General features: G+C 37.9%; 1 protein-coding gene across 5 annotated transcripts in view; it reads left to right on the top strand.

Annotated features, from left to right (window-relative positions):
* Positions 1–18,964, top strand: part of ralgapa2 (Ral GTPase activating protein catalytic subunit alpha 2) — a 288,715-nt gene that overhangs the window by 112,905 nt on the left and 156,846 nt on the right. For all 5 annotated transcript variants that reach the window (XM_051722406.1, XM_051722405.1, XM_051722403.1 and 2 more), the window contains exons 5-8: positions 775–818; positions 1,098–1,278; positions 13,499–13,614; positions 13,765–13,903. In XM_051722406.1, coding sequence (XP_051578366.1) covers positions 775–818; positions 1,098–1,278; positions 13,499–13,614; positions 13,765–13,903 — 480 coding nt within the window. The remainder of the gene's footprint in view (positions 1–774; positions 819–1,097; positions 1,279–13,498; positions 13,615–13,764; positions 13,904–18,964) is intronic.

The following is an 18,964-nucleotide window of genomic DNA, read 5'->3' as shown; positions in this document are numbered from 1 at the left end:
ACTTGTGTCATTCCGAATCCAAGACAACTTACAGTTACCCATCATGCACATTATATTCGCTATCTGTAATTAAACGTCTTCTATCAGTGCGCATACTTTGCTGCCTTTGTAATTTGATACGTTGGTAAAGAACATCTGGCATTCGTTGCATTATTTAGGTTCATTTATCATGGGTCGCAAACTCTTCATTAGGCAAATATTCTTGATTTAAGGCTGTTTAATTCGTTAGGCTATTGTATTGATATTAGAAGTTCCATTCTTAATGTTTCCCCCTTTTACCCGGTATAAAATTTCACACCAGTGTTGTCCCTTGTAACACCATACACCGTGGCAACCCTACTTCACACAAAACAGAGAACTGAACTTACAAAACATGTCTGAAGAGTTTGAAGTCGAAGAGGAGATGCATTTCTATGCCCAGCATTATTTGTGTGAACCGGAGTCCTCGGAAATCAAATTGAGAGAGATTGAAGAGTCGTACATACACAAAGATTATTGGATTTATTTAACAGTATACAGTAAATGACAGTCTGCCTTTAGATTGATAACACATCCAATGAAAACAGCAGATCAGTAAACATGCTGCCAGAAAGTCAAAAGGTGGTTTAAGGATTAAAATTGTTTAACAAATCACTTTATTTATTATCATTATTTTTTTAATTGTTCATGTTTTGTCTACTGTATGTAGAAAGGCTGTAAAGTTTTGTACACATCCTGATTTTGATTGTGTCTCTGTTGAAACCTTTTTCTTACTGTGTTGTTTTTATTGTTTAGGTTCTATTCTCAAAAAACTTTTGCACACTGGAAACTCTTTCAAGGTAAGACAACTTTTGAATCAGTAGATTAATTCCACTGCATTGTATTATTCTTTGTTGTAATTCCAAGATATCCTACATCACCGTAAAAAGAGTGCTGATACCTACACATATGTCGTGCATACTCAGAAATCATAGGTTAAAAGTTAGACTTGTCATGAAAAACTTGAGAGGGAAACCAGTGGATATGTAAGCAAAGCCAATGATTTTGCATTGTGGTGTGTGTGTGTTGTGTGTATTTTGTGTGTGTGTGTGTGTGTGTGTGTGTGTGTGTGTTTGCAGATCCGCTGTGAGGGCATGCGTCTGTTCTTGCTCTGGCTACAAGCTCTGCAGAATAACTGCGCTGAAGAGCAGCTCCTCATCTTCGCCTGTCTGATCCCAGGATTCCCTGCTGTACACTCATCCAGAGGACCCTGCACACTGGACACCATCATATACAACCCCTTCTCCAACCCACCTGACGGTAATATACACACAAACATACGCGTATAGAATGAGCTTGTTAAACCTGTTTTCACCTAGCCAGACATTTGACTATCAACATATTAACAGTTTATTTTCTGCAAGAACTGTCCACTTAAACAGGAAGAGACCATCTGATGGACCAGAAAGGCTACCCACATTTATTTATTTATTATGTGACAAGTACATCTGAAAGCAGTGATATTTGTGTACCATATTTGTGTGCAACATGCAATAGAGGACTTGTAAATGGTCTGTGGGTGCTGGGGTAGGACAGGGTTGCTGTGGGTCCTTAAAAAAATGTCAAAATGTAAGGCCATTAAAATGTCTTAAATATCTTAAATGGTATAAATAAAGTCTAAATTATCATTTGATGAGGTATTGGGGATGGAGAGACAGGAATTGCTGAATTGTCTAGTGTGATTATTGTGTACGAAAGGCTGCGATTCTAATTAAATAAATACATAGTTATGCATGAGCTGTGTGCTTTAAAGATGCGGCACTGTTTTACATACTCTAAGCAGTGTTTCCATCGGTTTCAGAGCGGTTCGCATTCACAGAATACGTTTACATGCACGCTTGTTTAACATGTTCAACATTTTTACATGAAATTTAAAATTGTGGTGTTTCTTTCGGTGTGGACATCATGTAAACAGAGATGTGTGCACATTGCATAAGATGCCTAAATCAGTAAAGTCAGCAAATGTGTTAACATGCAGAGAGAAATCATTTTTTGCTTAAACACCTTTTTACCTTTCCTCGAGAAAAGAACACCAGTTAAAGTGTTTACAAGACGTTGTCTGTTTATTAAACACAGTCGCTGTAAGATCGTGCATTTAAACAGTCAGTTTTGCTTATAATGTGCATTGAGAAAGCAAAACGCTCCGTGTTCACTTTTTCATATTCACGTTATTTCAAAAATTTACAATACAAACCTAATAGCGTTACACTCTTGTTCAGAAGAGGAGGAGATGACAACATTTCACCAGATTTTGAATGAGAACACACAAGAAACGTTACGGAAGTAAACCTGATAAAATACCTCAAAAATATGGATGTAGTCGAAACAAATGTACAATAGATGTCCATGTAAGCTCTCGTTTCTGTTGTACCAATAGATAAGCATAACTCAATACACCTGCATTTTTATACAAACTATAGATTTATTTAGATACATTTGGTATCTGGGTCAATGATGTGACACTCATTTCAAATCTTTAAATTATATATACTGTATATAACAAAAAAATGCAGTTCTCTCAAAACAATTACTTGAATACACCCTTTCTTTCTTTCTTTTTTTTATTTTTTTTTTTTATACAATTTCTAAGATCATTTTGAAATTTGTTCTGGGGCATAAAGTAAAAAATGTCATGTGGTATAACCATCCAGAGACTGTAAAAATTTTTGTTAAAAGCTGAAATTCTAGAAAGAACAAATGTTGGCCTGAGTAGTGAAGACTAATCTTTCATTAATATTAAGAAAAAATAAGCAGTGAACATTTGTTTTAAAATATGATTAATATTTGAAAAACTTTTGTCCACCAAATTAAAGTCAAAATCAATGTGGCGTAACCAACATATTGGTTGGTATTTTGTTGTTTGTTTGTTTGTTTTTTTTTACTTTTTTTAAATTATTAAGTTATGTACACTTTCATATATTCAAGCTGCAAGGAAAGTGCTTCACTTGAAGTACTTTTACTTGATGGTTTAACCACATTACATTTTTAAGATCAATTAAGCAGTTTTTGTTTATTTGTATTTTTATTTTTTATTATGAAACCAACGGGCCTGGGTAGCTCAGCAAGGATTGACGCTGACTACCACCCCTGGAGTCGCGAGTTCGAATCCAGGGCCTGCCGAGTGACTCCAGCCAGGTCTCCTAAGCAACCAAATTGGCCCGGTTGGGTAGAGTCACATGGGGTAACCTCCTCATGGTCACTATAATGTGTGGTTTCCACTCTCGGTGGGGTGCGTGGTGAGATGTATGTGGATGCTGCGGAGAATAGAGTGAAGCCTCCATACACGCTCAACAAGCCATGTGATAAGATGCGCGGATTGATGGTCTCAGACACAGAGGCAACTGAGATTCGTCCTCCGCCACCCAGATTGAGGCGAGTCACTACGCCACCACAAGGACTTAGAGCACATTGGGAATTGGGCATTCCAAATTGGGGAGAAAAGGGGAGAAAATCAAAAAAAAATTATACATTAAAAATAAATTATGAAACCAAATTGGACACAAAGATTACAAACTTGAAATGTGTGTTTTAAACCTTAAAACACAATGTTTAAAACCCAACAACCTTATTTGTCAGTGACCCATCTAACAAATGATTCATTTGCATAAAGCACATCACTAAATGTGAGTCATTAGCTTTACAATAGTTTAGGCAACAACACATTAAAGGAATATTCCGTGTTCAGTACAAGCTCAATTGACAGCATTTGTGGCATAATGTTGATTACCACAAAAAGAAATGTTGTCTCATCTCTTTTTAAAAAGAAAAGCTAAAATCTGGGATACAGTGAGGCATCTACAATGGAAGTGAATGGGGCCAATTTGTAGACGTAAAAATACTCACTGTTTTAAAAATCATCAAGACATAAACAATATGTGTGTTAACATGATTTTAGTTTGATAAAGTTGCTCATCTTTTCTGTGTAAAGCTATTGCCAGTTTTACAACTTTGTATCTCAAATAATACATGAGTTTAACAGAAGAATAAATGTAAGTGCTATTATAAAATAATAAGTTTCACATTTCTGCCTTTAAACCCTCCAAAAATTGGCCCCATTCACTTCCATTATAACACACATGCTGTCGATTGAGCTTAACTTGTATTGAACCCAGAATATTCATTTAATATTATTGAAATATAGCACTGAAAATAAAATAATTTTGCAAAATCATTCACTCCATTCACTGCAGTGTTGCTTTCTGCCATCTTTAATGTTGGCACGCTAAAGTCACAACTTGGCAGCTAGAGCATTGTTGAGATTTCCTAGTGTCACACTGGTAAATACAGTGGGTATCCATTCAGAATAGGCTTTCTTCCACTGCAATCACCGCATGAATGAGTCATTAGCAGCTCATTACAACGGACAGTCAGGACTGCTGAGAGGATTATTGGTGCCCCCTTGTGTGGGGTCCAGAGTGAGGAAACGTGCAGGTAGAATCACTCTGGACCCCACACACCCTGCCCACTGCCTCTTTGAACTGTTGCCCTCTGGCCAGCGCTACAGAGCACTGAGCGCCAGGACATCAAGGAACAAGAACAGTTTTTACCCTCAGGCCATTTACCTCATGAACAATTAAACTGCCTCAGGACTCCCCCATAGTGCAATAATGTAAATATATATATCATATGTAAATTCACACATTTAATTCAATAACTGTACTTACCTTTACCTTGCACATGTACATATGCCATTCTGTTATATATCCTATTATTTGTATGTCTATTTATACTCTTAACTTGTTTTATATTCTGTGTCTCACTGTAATATTCTGTGTGCACTTGTTTCTCCTATCACCAAAAAAAATTCCTTGCGTACATGAGACCACATGGCAATAAAGCTCATTCTGATTCTAATTCATTAGCAGCTCTAAACCGCTAAGGAGTGCTATAACCATAGAATTTCAACAGGCCAGAGCTGAACGCCTCAAAGATTTTCTCTCAACATAACGGCTATTGTGTTGGAGGCGGTAAGGGCAAGTTACGCTTGTTTTGCTAACCACCATAAAAAGGAAAAAAACGAGGAGAAAGAAGACGAACAACAAACTTAAAAACACCGCAACATTTATTTTCTTGGGGAGTTATTTGCATTATTCATTCACATTTCATTAGAGATAATTGTCATTTGTGAGTAGTTTTATGCATTTGCACAGACGTTATGAGCGGGCATCATCAAGCGGGGATTATCAAATGTGAATTAATTCATTTATATGTATACCATTGTGTCATATGTGATATTCTCCTGGCAATAAAAACAAAAGGAAAAGTGAACAGAATCAATATTTATGGGAGCAGAATACTTATCAAATGAAATATTAGAAAAAGAATAAATTTTTCCATTACATAAATTAAGCTGGAAGTATTGTGACCACATTATTTGTATAATATTTGTCTCAATTCATGCGTTAAGAGTTTTACACTACACGTGATAACCAGAAACGCTCCGCAGTTCAAACCTGTAGGTAACGATCTTTGTTATTCATTATCTGTCGTAGTATTTTTTTAGTAGTTAATATGTGCTATTAATCAATGTTGCCCCAAAGCTTTTTTTTGGAGTGATTATGTTTTTGGAGTGACTATTTGCTTTCAGATGTAACCCCAAAAGTCTATTGGCAACATATAAATACATGACAAAGTGCGTCGAGAGTGTCGCTCCAGTGGCGTGGAGCGTAACGTGTTTGGACGACCAGGGTTCGGTTGTGCATTTGGTTTATTATTTTCCCATTCTGTTTCTTGACTCCATTCTTAATATTTTCTTTATTACTATTTATAATAAATAAAAATAATCTAAAGGTAGTTTTACTATAATAATATTGTAGTAACCATGATTTTCTGGCAGAAAACATAGATTTGATGATATTAACAATGGTTTTACTACAGTAATATGGTGTTAATATAGTAACCATGTTTAATTTTGTGGTTACAATTATTTCACTATAAAATATCATGGTGATACTGTGGTTATTTTATCTGTAGAGGACGTCAGGGCAGATCCGTGTTCCAATCGGTTTAGTGCGTTATTTAGGACTTTAGAACCCTTTTAACACTTTTTATCTAGACATTTTTCTAGAAACTTTCTTAACAGACAAGTTTTTTACACCCAGAGCTTCAACGATTCACACCTTAACTCGACGGGGGGAGGAGGTGTTTAAATCTTTAGGTGCAGTGGGGACTCGCATGTTGCCAGGCAAGAACATGATAGATTATTAGCAACATACATTGAAAAAATATATTTACACTAATAACAAACTCAGTAGGGCTTTATTAATTCTGGCAGTTTGTTGTTCATTAAATTACTGATTGGTTTTATAATGTCGCATAATATTTGGGAGCAGCATTTCAACGAGATAAAGATGTTCAGATTTCAAACAATGTCATAATCTGACAAGACTTCATATTGTGAATGTGAAGCACAAGTTAACATTGCTTGATAATGTGCACCATTTCACACCAAATAAATAAACTTAATTTGAACATAAAGATGCTTGCTACTATTGTTGCCGCCCAATAGCTCAAACTGATAACGCTGTGTATAATTGTGTTGACCATATTGTTTTTGAACCAGATCAAATCTCCTGCCTCTGTAAGTTTTTTTGTTTTGCGTCATTCTGCCGTTCCAGCTAATTGTGCCACTTATTTTCATCTGTACACAGATGCCAACATTATGTAGTAAGTTTATTTAGAACTCAGCCCCAGTTAAACCGTAACACTGGAGAATGGTATAGAGGGAACCCATACACTAATGTTCCACACTATTGTGAACTTCTCTCACGCTATTGTAGGCTAATGTAATTAAGTTGAATAATAAACTTTATCATGTAATAATGAACGCTGTCACCCTGTGCGACTGTATCGCCAATAATTTTACCTTTAAAACATAATCGTGGTGACAATTATATGTTAAATACCATATATACAGTATTATATGAACAAATGACCAATAATGATATTACAGGGCACAGTGTCAGTAGCAGCCACAGCACAGAATGGCTTTTTGTGAATCTACTGGATGCAATTTACTTTCTACATGTATCCAAACAGACAATAAGATAAGTAAAGGTCGTCTCAAACCCGCGATTTGCAAGAAAAGTCAGTATTAGTTGACGCGAGCGTACAGCCCATGAGTTATCAGTCCACATGAGACTTACACAGAACTTCCGTTTTTAACTACTCTGCACCAGTCGTTGTCACTTTAAAGAATATTATTTAAAAAACAACAAAATACACACACACACACACACACACACACACACACACACACACACACATATATACTCCGATCAGCCACAACATTAAAGCCACCTGCCTAATATTGTGTAGGTCCCCCTTGTGGCGCCAAAACAGCGCCAACCCGCATCTCAGAATAGCATTCTGAGATATATTCTTTTCACCACAATTGTACAGAGCAATTATCTGAGTTACTGTACACTTTGTAAGTTCGAACCAGTCTGGCCATTCTCTGTTGAATCCTCTCTCATCAACAAGGCATTTCCGTCCACAGAATTGCCGCTCACTGGATGTTTTTTGTTTTTGGCACCATTTGGAGTAAATTCTAGAGACTGATGTGTGTGAAAATCCCAGGAGATCAGCAGTTACAGAAATACTCAATCCAGCCCATCTGGCACCAACAATCATGCCACGGTCGAATCATTGAGATCACATTTTTTCCCTATTCTGATGGTGGATGTGAACATTAACTGAAGCTCCTGACCAGTATTTGCATGATTTTATGCACTGCACTGTTGCCACAGGATTGGCTGATTAGATAATTGCATGGATGATTGTTGGTGCCAGAAGGGCTAGTTTGAGTATTTCTGTAACTGCTGATCTCCTGGGATTTTCACGCAATATACTCCGAATGGTGCCAAAAACAAAAAACATCCAGTGAGCGGCAGTTCTGTGGACGGAAATGCCTTGTTGATGAGAGAGGTCAACAGAGAACGGCCAGAATGGTTTGAACTGACAAAGTCTACGGTAACTCAGATAACCACTCTGTACAATTGTGCGGAGAAGAATATCATCTCAGAATGCTATTCTGAGATGCGGGTTGGTGCTGTTTTGGTGGCACAAAGGGGACCTACACAATATTAGGCAGGTGGTTTTAATGTTGTGGCTGATCGGTGTATATACTGCATATATAAATTTCATCATGCTTATGAGTGGGTCTAATACTTGTAGTCTAATACTACTGACTAGATGGGTCAATTATAACATGGGGTAACACCATTAATTAAGTGCATATTGTTGTTTTTTCATTTGGGCTAACAAATGAAATTATTAATGTTCACAATGTATTTTAGTTTTGATTTTCAGGAAAATAATTAAATAGCTAATATCTATGAAGCACCAGTTTTAATTTATTGGAAAATGCTGACATTCAATCATTTTTTTCTGTATATCAATTCATGAGTTAATTAAGCTATAACTTTAATTCTGCCATTAATTTTGAATTGTTAGATCACCTTCTACACATCAAAAAATACAATACAATAATAATAATAATAACAATTTAATCATAATAACTCCCATTTTCTTCACACTACTAAACAATGGTGTCAAAAGTGTCCCTTTGCGCCTCCTGGTGGTGATTGGAAACATGTCTCACGTGTGAGAATTTAAAGCTTTCACGACAGTACTCCCCGCAGTAGTAAGGCTCAATCTGGTTGCTTACCCACTGTATGACATTCTTGTCCTTTATGTGCATGTAAATTTACAATATTTCTGACTCCTCTTGAAGACCAAATATGAAAATCTTGAGCATTGGTGAGGGAATGACTGAATTAAGGTAAAATATCACAGAGCTTCCAGCACTCATGTTCAGATAATGCCTTCTTTAAGAGAAGCACCATGACAAATCAGCTAAACTCCGTACTGCCTGTTCTGCCTCACCTAAAGTAACCAATAACCCCCTTACCCTTCAATACTCACAAATTTGGCCTTTATGTATTTCATCCCTCACAAAATACATCTATTTTTTTGCCTGGAAATGTAATTTTTAATGATTTCCATTAATGCTCTTTTTGCACAAAGGCACTTTACATCTAACATTATAGTGTAATAATCAAATGGCAGCACACTGACAGAGTCCTCTGAAAAAGGAGGTCAGACTCAGTTAAATGCTGAAAGGAATGATTTCCCTTGATGTTTTCTCTCAGAATAGATTTTATTGATGCCCTTGAACTGGCAATGACACATTCGATTCAAGCACTCTGAATGTGTTCCCTCATATGTATTTAAAATGAGTGAATATTGTCTGTGTCAAGGATTTTCTTAGATTTCATTAGTGTAAAATATATTCACGCTGATGGTTTTTCACAGCTAAAGACAATAAAAAAGAATAGAAACAAAAACTAAAGAATAAGGGTGAAACAGTGTAGAACAGCAAATTATACACTCAATGAGCACGTTATTAGGAACACCTGTACACTTACTTATGTGATTTATCTAATCAGCCAATTGTGTGGCAGCAGAGCAATGTATAAAATCAGCAGATACAGGTCAGGATGTAATGTTCACATTAACCATCAGAATGGGGAAAGAATGTGATCTCAGTGATTTGGACTGTGGCATGATTGTTGGTGCCAGACGGGCGGGTTTGAGTATTTCTGTAACTGCTGATCTCCTGGGATTTCCACGCACAACAATCTCTAGAATTTACTCAAAATGGTGCCAAAAACAAAAAACATCCAGTGAGCAGCAGTTCTGTTGTCGGAAAAGCCTTGTTGATGAGAGCGGTCAATGGAGAATGGCCAGACTGGTTCGAGCTGCCAGAGAGGCTATGGTAACTCAGATAACCACTTTGTACAATTGTAGTGAGCAGAATAGCTTCTCAGAATGCACAAGTCAAACCTTGAGGCGGATGAGCTACAACAGCAGAAGACCACGTCTGGCACTTAGGGGCCATAGTGTTCCTAATAAAGTGCTCAGTGAGTGTATTTGATACAAAATTGACACAGTCCATGTGACTAAATGAATTAAAAGACAGTTAAGGAAATTTCCCATATAATTTTTAAAATGTTTCTGTAAACTTCCCCCCCCTCGAAAGTTTTGCTGCTTCAATACGGTACGGCATAATATCCTCCAAAAGATGATGAATTGATTGAATTGCTCCGTTGGTAGAAAAATTCCTTATTACGGTGGCTTGATTAATCGTATTACTTATTTTAGGAAGAATATATATATATATATATATATATACGACACACACAATTAATCGCACTGAATTAACATGTTAAAACGACAGCCTTAAGCCCTATTCAAGATGAGATGTTTGTATGTAAAGTAATTATTACTGCAGATGTCTGTATAGTTTACCGTTGATTCACACGGTATAAGCGACGTCTGTTGAAATCACAGAGATGGGTGTATCTACTGCATTTACACACTGACACTCATAACTGACCTATCAGAAAATGTTTAGTGCTAATTAATTATGCAGGAAATATTAAACATGATAATTTACTGTATCTTGGATTATTAGAAGTTCAAATCAAATCACTTTTATTGTCACACAACCATATACACAAGTGCGATAGTGTGTGAAATTCTTGGGTTCAGTTCCGAGCAACGTAGCAGTCGTGACAGTGATGAGACATATACCGATTTACAGTAAACATCAGATTTACAACACAATTTAAAATCTAATATACACATCATTATACACAACACAGTATACAAATAATAACATACACTGTACAGTATACAATACACACAATATAGAATACACATTATACAATAAAAAAATAGTACATATAGTATATATAAAATATACACTAGGTTGTATTGTACTGTATTGATATTCAGGCTGTCAGTTGATAGTCAGTTGCCAGTTTGTTGTTAAGAGAGAATATAGTTTATGACAGTCCAGTGTGAGATAATAAGATTAATAAAGTGCAGTGCTGATGTATATTGATCGTGAGAGATCAAGAGTTCAACAGTCTGATTGCTTGGGGGAAGAAGCTATCATGAAGTCGGCTGGTGCAGGTCCTGATACTGTGATACTGCCTACTTGATGGTAGCAGTGAGAGCAGCCCATGGGTCGGATGGCTGGAGTCTCTGATGATCCTCCGAGCTTTTTTCACACACCGCCTGGTATATATGTCCTGGAGGGAGGGAAGCTCACCTCCGATGATGTGTCTGGCTGTTCACACCACCCTTTGCTGGGCTTTGCGGTTGTGGGCAGTGCTATTGCCGTACCAGGCGGAGATGCAGCCAGTCAGGATGCTCTCTACAGTGCTGGTGTAGAACCGTGTCAGGATGTGGTGGTTCATTCCAAACTTCCTCAGCCGTCTCCGGAAGAAGAGGCGCTGATGAGCCTTCTTCACAACGGCCTCAGTGTGGACAGACCATGTGAGTTCCTCAGTGATGTGGACACAGAGGAACTTGAAGCTGCTGACTCTCTCCACCAGTGCTCCATTGATGGTGATGGGGCTGTATTCTCTTTCTCTTCTCCTGAAGTCCACCACAAGCTCCTTTGTCTTGCTGACGTTTAGGGAGAGGTTGTGCTCCTGACACCAGCATATCAGAGTGTGCACCTCCTCTCTGTAGGCTGTTTCATCACTGTCATTGATCAGACCTACCACCGTCATATCATCAGCAAACTTAATGATGGCATTGGAGCTGTGTTGCCACACAGTCATTTGTGTACAGGGAATACAGGAGTGGGCTGAGAACACAGCCCTGTGGGGCTCCAGTGTTGAGGGTCAGTGATGAGGAGATGTTGCTGCCCATTCTAACCACCTGGTGTCTGCTTGACAGGAAGTCCAGGATCCAGCTGCACAGCGAGCTGTTTAAGCCCAGAGCCCGGAGTTTCATATAAAGCTTGGAGGGCACTATGGTGTTGAATGCTGAGCTGTAGTCTACAAACATCATTCTCACATAAGTGTTCCTTTTTTCCAGGTGGGAGAGAGCAGTGTGTATTGTAGATGCAATGGCATCATAAGTGGAGCGGTTGTTGCGGTGAGCAAACTGCAATGGGTCCAGTGAGGGAGGCAGCACAGAGCAGATGTAATCTCTGATTAGTATCTCAAAGCATTTGCTGATGATGGGGGTCAGAGCAACAGGACGCCAGTCATTTAAGCAAGTGATTTTGGATTGCTTTGGAACAGGCACAATGGTGGACCTTTTAAAGCATGTGGGGACCACAGACAAGGAGAGGGAAAGGTTGAAAATGTCCGTAAAAACACTAGCCAGTTGGTTCACGCACGCTCTGATGACGCGGCCCGGAATGCCGTCTGGACCCGCGGCTTTACGGATATTCACCCGTCGGAAGGATCGGGTTACATCCGCTACAGAGACGGAGAGTGAACTAACCACTGTAGCTTCGGCCGCGAGAGCTCTCTTCGTGAGGGCGGTGTTATTTCCTTCGAAATGAGCATAAAAAGTATTTAGCTCATCCGGGAGAGAGGCAGCGGTGTTCACGGTGGAGTTTTTATTCCCTTTAAAGTCTGTGATGATATTAATTCCCTGCCACATGCTTCTAGAGTTGGTGGTGTTAAACTGTCCTTCAAGTTGATTGGAATATCTTGCAAAATACAACAATCCTATATTACACTTTGAACTAAAAGTGGACAATCCGTTCACACTGTGTAGTTTTATTTGTCCCTCCGGAAAATATGTTGTCTGCTCATGGAACATGTGCATATGAATAGTTTTCACTAGTTTTCATGCGTTTCCATCAGTAGTGTGGAAACAGTTTGCAAGAATAGTGTCGTATATGTGAACACTGCCAATGATCTCCGACCAGGTACTCTGAGTTTAGTTAGCTTTATTTCCACAGAGCAGTTAGTGTTTCACATGCATTGTGAACGCAACTCTGTAGGTTCACTGTATTTTGACATTATAATTCCAGATATTTGTTGCTGTATACTTTACCGTACAAAGAGCATAGGGCATGCAGCAACATCGCAGTTTAATAATTGGGACGTTGGGACTTCAGGTGAATTGGCATGCATAGTCATAATAATTCAGAACAGCCTCAGAAATGGTGCTTGAACAAGAAGTTTCTCTTCTATGCTTGTCTACTTTTTTGCCTCTATGTGTATGTTGCAAATTTACCATAATAATAATAGTAATATTATTGTATGTGTTATGTATGCTGTCACATATACAGTATACTCACATATACAGTATACAGTGTATGTTCAATGCTACTATATGTACAGTATATATATATAGTAGAAAAAAACATATCATATTTACAGTATATGAAAAATAAAAGTGGCTGGTAAAATTGTGCAGCCACTGTGGATGGTGGGCAAAAAAGTTCATTTTAGACCCTGGCTGTGATCTTTACCAGAGCGGGAATGCGCAGTCCATTAAAAGTCAGGAAATATTACTGATATGTCCGATTCGCACGTGATTAAAATCACAGAGAAGCTCTGGTAATTATTAAATCACCCCACATCCCCATATAAATCTAATCCCATCTGAATAGAGCTTAAAGATGTTATCCTAAAATGACTCCATGTTTGTGGATTTGTAGCCAAGATTGTACCAGAGGAGATCACCCCACTGGTGCCTGCAGTTCCTGGAGAAAAGGTGACAGACGACCACACCTGCTCCATCCTTCAAATTGTTCTGAAGTTCATGGTTCTCCAGGTGAGAAAGAGCTCTTTACACTGTATAATGCTTTTGGCCTGTAAGTGATCCTGTAATCCTGATCCGGCTCTGGTTTAGTGACTGTACACTCCTGTCTACATCTGCTTGTTACACATAACTGGAATGCCATGAAGTAATTCTTTTTCACAGGCTTCCAGCTTGGATTGGAGAAACAAAGAGAACCAGGACACAGGCTTCAGGTTTCTGTTCTCCCTCTTCAAGAAGTACTACATGCCTCATCTCTTCCCCTCTTTCACAAAACACACCAACATCTACAAGCCGCAGTTAGGTGGGTTTGTTCAAACACAAGAGTAAAACTAATGTATAGATGAAAATTGCAAAAATGTGTTTTGAAAAGTAAAGCTTTGCCTTAACATCCTAGTGTACGGGGACACGTTCACACAAGACACACACAAACTCTCACGTGAAAGTAAATGTGACATGCTCAGTCAGCCTCAACATAATATTCCGTCTAAATCACTGTCACTGCAGCCCAACTAAATGAGCTTGAAAAAACAGCTGTATGGTTAAATGTGTACTAAAGGGACATTCACACGGGACCTGGTCTTGAGTTCAAAACCAGTTAGACACAGCATGGCAGAATGGAAAGGAACGCAGAGGTGTCGAGACATGTTTTTTTAGGGGTGCATGATATATCGACGGCTGATAAATTATTTGCTGATAACTGAGAAAATTAAAATGTGGGTTTAAATATGTTGAAATGTACATACAGTAGTACCTGGGTATATGGGTCAATACAAAAAAAAAAAAGGAATGAAAAGGAGAGGAGAATTAAATATATATATATATATATATATATATATATATATATATATATATATATATATATATATATATATTTAATATAATATAGAATAATATAAAAAATATATAACTACATAATAACCTGTTTTTAGATATTTCACATTATGTAGTACTATGCAGTAGTTAGGAATGCAAATCCAGATAATTACATTGTGAGTTTACATACCCATTGACAGTTCGAGAAGATGTTCACTATTTATTATAGGATTATACACATATATACACATGTGCATATACATACATACACACACACACACACACACACACACACACACACACACACACACACATTTCACATTTTAGAATAATAGTAAAGTCATTAAAACTATGGAATAACATAAATGGAACTATGGGAATTATGTTGTGACTAAACAAAATCCAAAATAAATCAAAACTGTGTTATATTTTAGCATCTTCAAAGTAGTCACCCTTTTAGAATTTGCAGACATGTACTCTTGACATTTTCTCAACCAACTTCTTGAGGTATCACCCTGGGATGCTTTTTAAACAGTATTGAAGGAGTTCCCATCTATGTTGAGCTGTTTTTATTATTTGGTCCAAGTCATCAATTTCAACAACTTTTTATTTATTTATTATTATTATTATTAAATTTGAGTTTTATAATGAAATAAATTAATATGGTGGCACAATAATATTTTTGTCTACAAAACTAATTTCAAACATTTAAGCATACGCCTCCAGATCAAAATATTTTTAAGATCATGAGAAACATTTCAGTCAAGTGTTTCAAAACTTTTGACATGTAATGTATATACATATATATATATACACACACACACACACACACATCTACAGTGGTGTGAAAAAGTGTTTGCCCCCTTCCTGATTTCTTATTTTTTTTGCATGTTTGTCACAATTAAATGTTTCAGATCATCAAACAAGTTTATATATTAGTCAAAGATAACACAAGTAAACACAAAATGCAGTTTTTAAATGAAGGTTGTTATTATTAAGGGAAAACAAAATCCAAACCTACATGGCCCTGTGTGAAAAAGTGTTTGCCCCACCTGTTAAAACATAACTTAACTGTGGTTTATCACACCTGAGTTCAATTTCTCTAGCCACACCCAGGCCTGATTACTGCCACACCTGTTCTCAATCAAGAAATCACTTAAATAGGACCTGCCTGACGAAGTGAAGTAGACCAAAAGATCTTCCAAAGCTAGACATCATGCCGAGATCCAAAGAAATTCAGGAACAAATGAGAAAGAAAGTAATTGAGATCTATCAGTCTGGAAAAGGTATAAAGCCATTTCTAAAGCTTTGGGACTCCAGAGAACCACAGTGAGAGCCATTATCCACAAATGGCGAAAACATGGAACAGTGGTGAACCTTCCCAGGAGTGGCCGGCCGACCAAAATTACCCCAAGAGCGCAGCGACGACTCATCCAAGAGGTCACAAAAGTCCCCACAACAACATCCAAAGAACTGCAGGCCTCATTTGCCTCAGTTAAGGTCAGTGTTCATGACTCCACCATAAGAAAGAGACTGGGCAAAAATGGCCTGCATGGCAGAGTTCCAAGACGAAAACCACTGCTGAGCAAAAAGAACATTAAGGCTCGTCTCATTTTTGCCAGAAAACATCTTGATGATCCCCGAGACTTTTGGGAAAATACTCTGTGGACTGACGAGACAAAAAAGTTGAACTTTTTGGAAGGTGTGTGTCCCATTACATCTGGCATAAAAGTAACACCGCATTTCAGAAAAAGAACATCATACCAACAGTAAAATATGGTGGTGGTAGTGTGATGGTCTGGGGCTGTTTTGCTGCTTCAGGACCTGGAAGACTTGCTGTGATAAATGGAACCATGAATTCTGCTGTCTACCAAAAAATCCTGAAGGAGAATGTCCGACCATCTGTTCTTGACCTCAAGCTGAAGCGAACTTGGGTTCTGCAGCAGGACAATGATCCAAAACACACCAGCAAGTCCACCTCTGAATGGCTGAAGAAAAACAAAATGAAGACTTTGGAGTGGCCTAGTCAAAGTCCTGACCTGAATCCTATTGAGATGCTGTGGCATGACCTTAAAAAGGCAGTTCATGCTTGAAAACCCTCCAATGTGGCTAAATCACAACAATTCTGCAAAGATGAGAGGGCCAAAATTCCTCCACAGCGCTGTAAATGACTCATTGCAAGTTATCGCAAATGCTTGATTGCAGTTGTTGCTGCTAAGGGTGGCCCAACCAGTTATTAGGTTTAGGGGGCAAGCACTTTTTCACACAGGGCCATGTAGGTTTGGATTTTGTTTTCCCTTAATAATAACAACCTTCATTTAAAAACTGTATTTTGTGTTTACTTGTGTTATCTTTGACTAATATTTAAACTTGTTTGATGATCTGAAACATTTAAGTGTGACAAACGTGCAAAAAAATAAGAAATCAGGAAGGGGGCAAACACTTTTTCACACCACTGTATATATACAGTTGACTTTAGAAGTTTACATATCCTGTCTTAGGTCAGTTAGGATCACTACTTTATTTTAAGAATGTGAAATGTCAGAATAATAGTAGAGAGAATTATTTATTCAGCTTTTATTTCTTTCATCATATTCCCAGTGGGTCAGAAGTTTACATACACTTTGTTAGTATTTGGTAGCATTGCCTTTAAATTGTTTAACTGGGGTCAAAGGTTTTGGGTAGCCTTCCACAAGCTTCTCACAATAATTTGCTGGAATTTTGGCCCATTCCTCCAGACAGAACTGGTGTAACTGAGTCAGGTTTATAGGCCTCCTTGCTTGCACATGCTTTTTCAGTTCTGCCCACAAATTTTCTATCAGATTGAGGTCAGGGCTTTGTGATAGCCACTCCAATACCTTGACTTTGTTGTCCTTAAGCCATTTTGCCACAAATTTGGAGGTATGCTATGGGTCATTGTCCATTTGGAAGACCCATTTGAGACCGAGCTTTAACATCATGGCTGATGTCTTGAGATGTTGCTTCAATATATCCACATAATTTTCCTTCCTCATGATGCCATCTATTTTATGAAGTGCACCAGTCCCTCCTGCAGCAAAGCACCCCCACAACATGATGCTGCCACTTACATGCTTCACGGTTGGGATTGTGTTCTTTGGCTTGCAAGCCTCACCATTTTTCCTCCAAACATAACAATGGCCTTTATGGCCAAACAGTTAAATTTTTGTTTCATCAGACCAAAAAGTAAGATCTTTGTTCTCATGTGCACTTGCCCATGTGTCTGGCTTTTTTATGGCGGTTTTGGAGCATTGGCTTCTTGCTTGCTGAGCAGCCTTTCAGGTTATGTCGATATAGGACTCGTTTTACTGTGAATAAACGAGGTCAATTACTCGTGTCATGTACAAAGTGGATGTCTTAAACGACTTGCCAAAACTATAGTTTACTAATATTAAATCTGTGGAGTGGTTAAAAAATGAGTTTTAATTAATTTAACCTAAGTATATGTAAACTTCTGACTTCAGCTGTATATAAAAACAGCACCTAAATCTACACAAGCAATCCCGCCCAAAAGCCCACACACCCCCGGCTCCCAGCCCGGTGCACGGTGCCCCCACAGAGATCATCAATCGCCTACATCCTCCATAATAGCTGTCCAGAGTTCCCACTTCTCCTGACCAGTCAAGGACTGCCCTCTGCTCCCAAGAGCATTGCAATTTCCTCTGTCTTCATGCATTCTCTCCACATCATAGTGCCACCCACCAGTGGTTACCCGATGTAAAGATCCTGCATTGACATCACGGAAAATCGAGGGACAATTGAGGCAATTAAAGTACTCAATGACAATTAAAGTGCTTCCCAATAGTGAATCTCTGATGATGTTGAGATCCATCTCTGACATTCAGGGTGAGTTGTGGGACCCAATCATCAAACCAGAGATGAAAAAAAAAAAAAAAAGGCAGTTCTCATTGACTCACATGAGGGCAATACATCACACATGAGGGCAATACACCACGCATGTTACACCGGTTTAAAGTTTGTTATTCTCTCGTTGTTTAATTTTGTTATCAGGAAAATCAGGTTTTCCATAACTACTACATAAATGGACACAATACAATTTAGCAAGTATAATATAATTTATTTGTCATTCAAATCAGCATACATCTGTGATATAGTATAACTTCTGGTTCATGTTACATCCATCAAACCTTGAAGATCAGCAGTTAAGAGTTGGTCAGATTGTAAGCTTTAAAATGACACATGTTTTGTTTTAAGTGAGTAGTTTTTAATTAACTATCAGGCAGCTCCAGTTTATATGGCTAAAATGCAAAATAAAGAAAATTATCGGTTATCTGTATCAGCCCAGAAATCCTAAATATTTGCAGTTTTTAACTTCACACATTGTATTACAAATGTGGCACTATGTTTACATAGACCAACAATTAAAAAAATAATTCAGGCGAACACAAGAATGTGTTCTGTTTGAATGACCCCTGTGTGAAAGTTCTTCCATATTAAAAAAAGTTTTTCTTTGAAGGATTGCAATGTGAATGTTGTACATTAATCTTTAACAAAGCTATCACAGTGGATA

The sequence above is a fragment of the Myxocyprinus asiaticus genome, chromosome 17, assembly GCF_019703515.2.
Source record: "Myxocyprinus asiaticus isolate MX2 ecotype Aquarium Trade chromosome 17, UBuf_Myxa_2, whole genome shotgun sequence".
NCBI lineage: Eukaryota > Metazoa > Chordata > Actinopteri > Cypriniformes > Catostomidae > Myxocyprinus > Myxocyprinus asiaticus.
The sequence above is the reverse complement of the archived record's forward strand: the minus strand, read 5'-3'. Positions and strand labels throughout refer to the sequence as shown.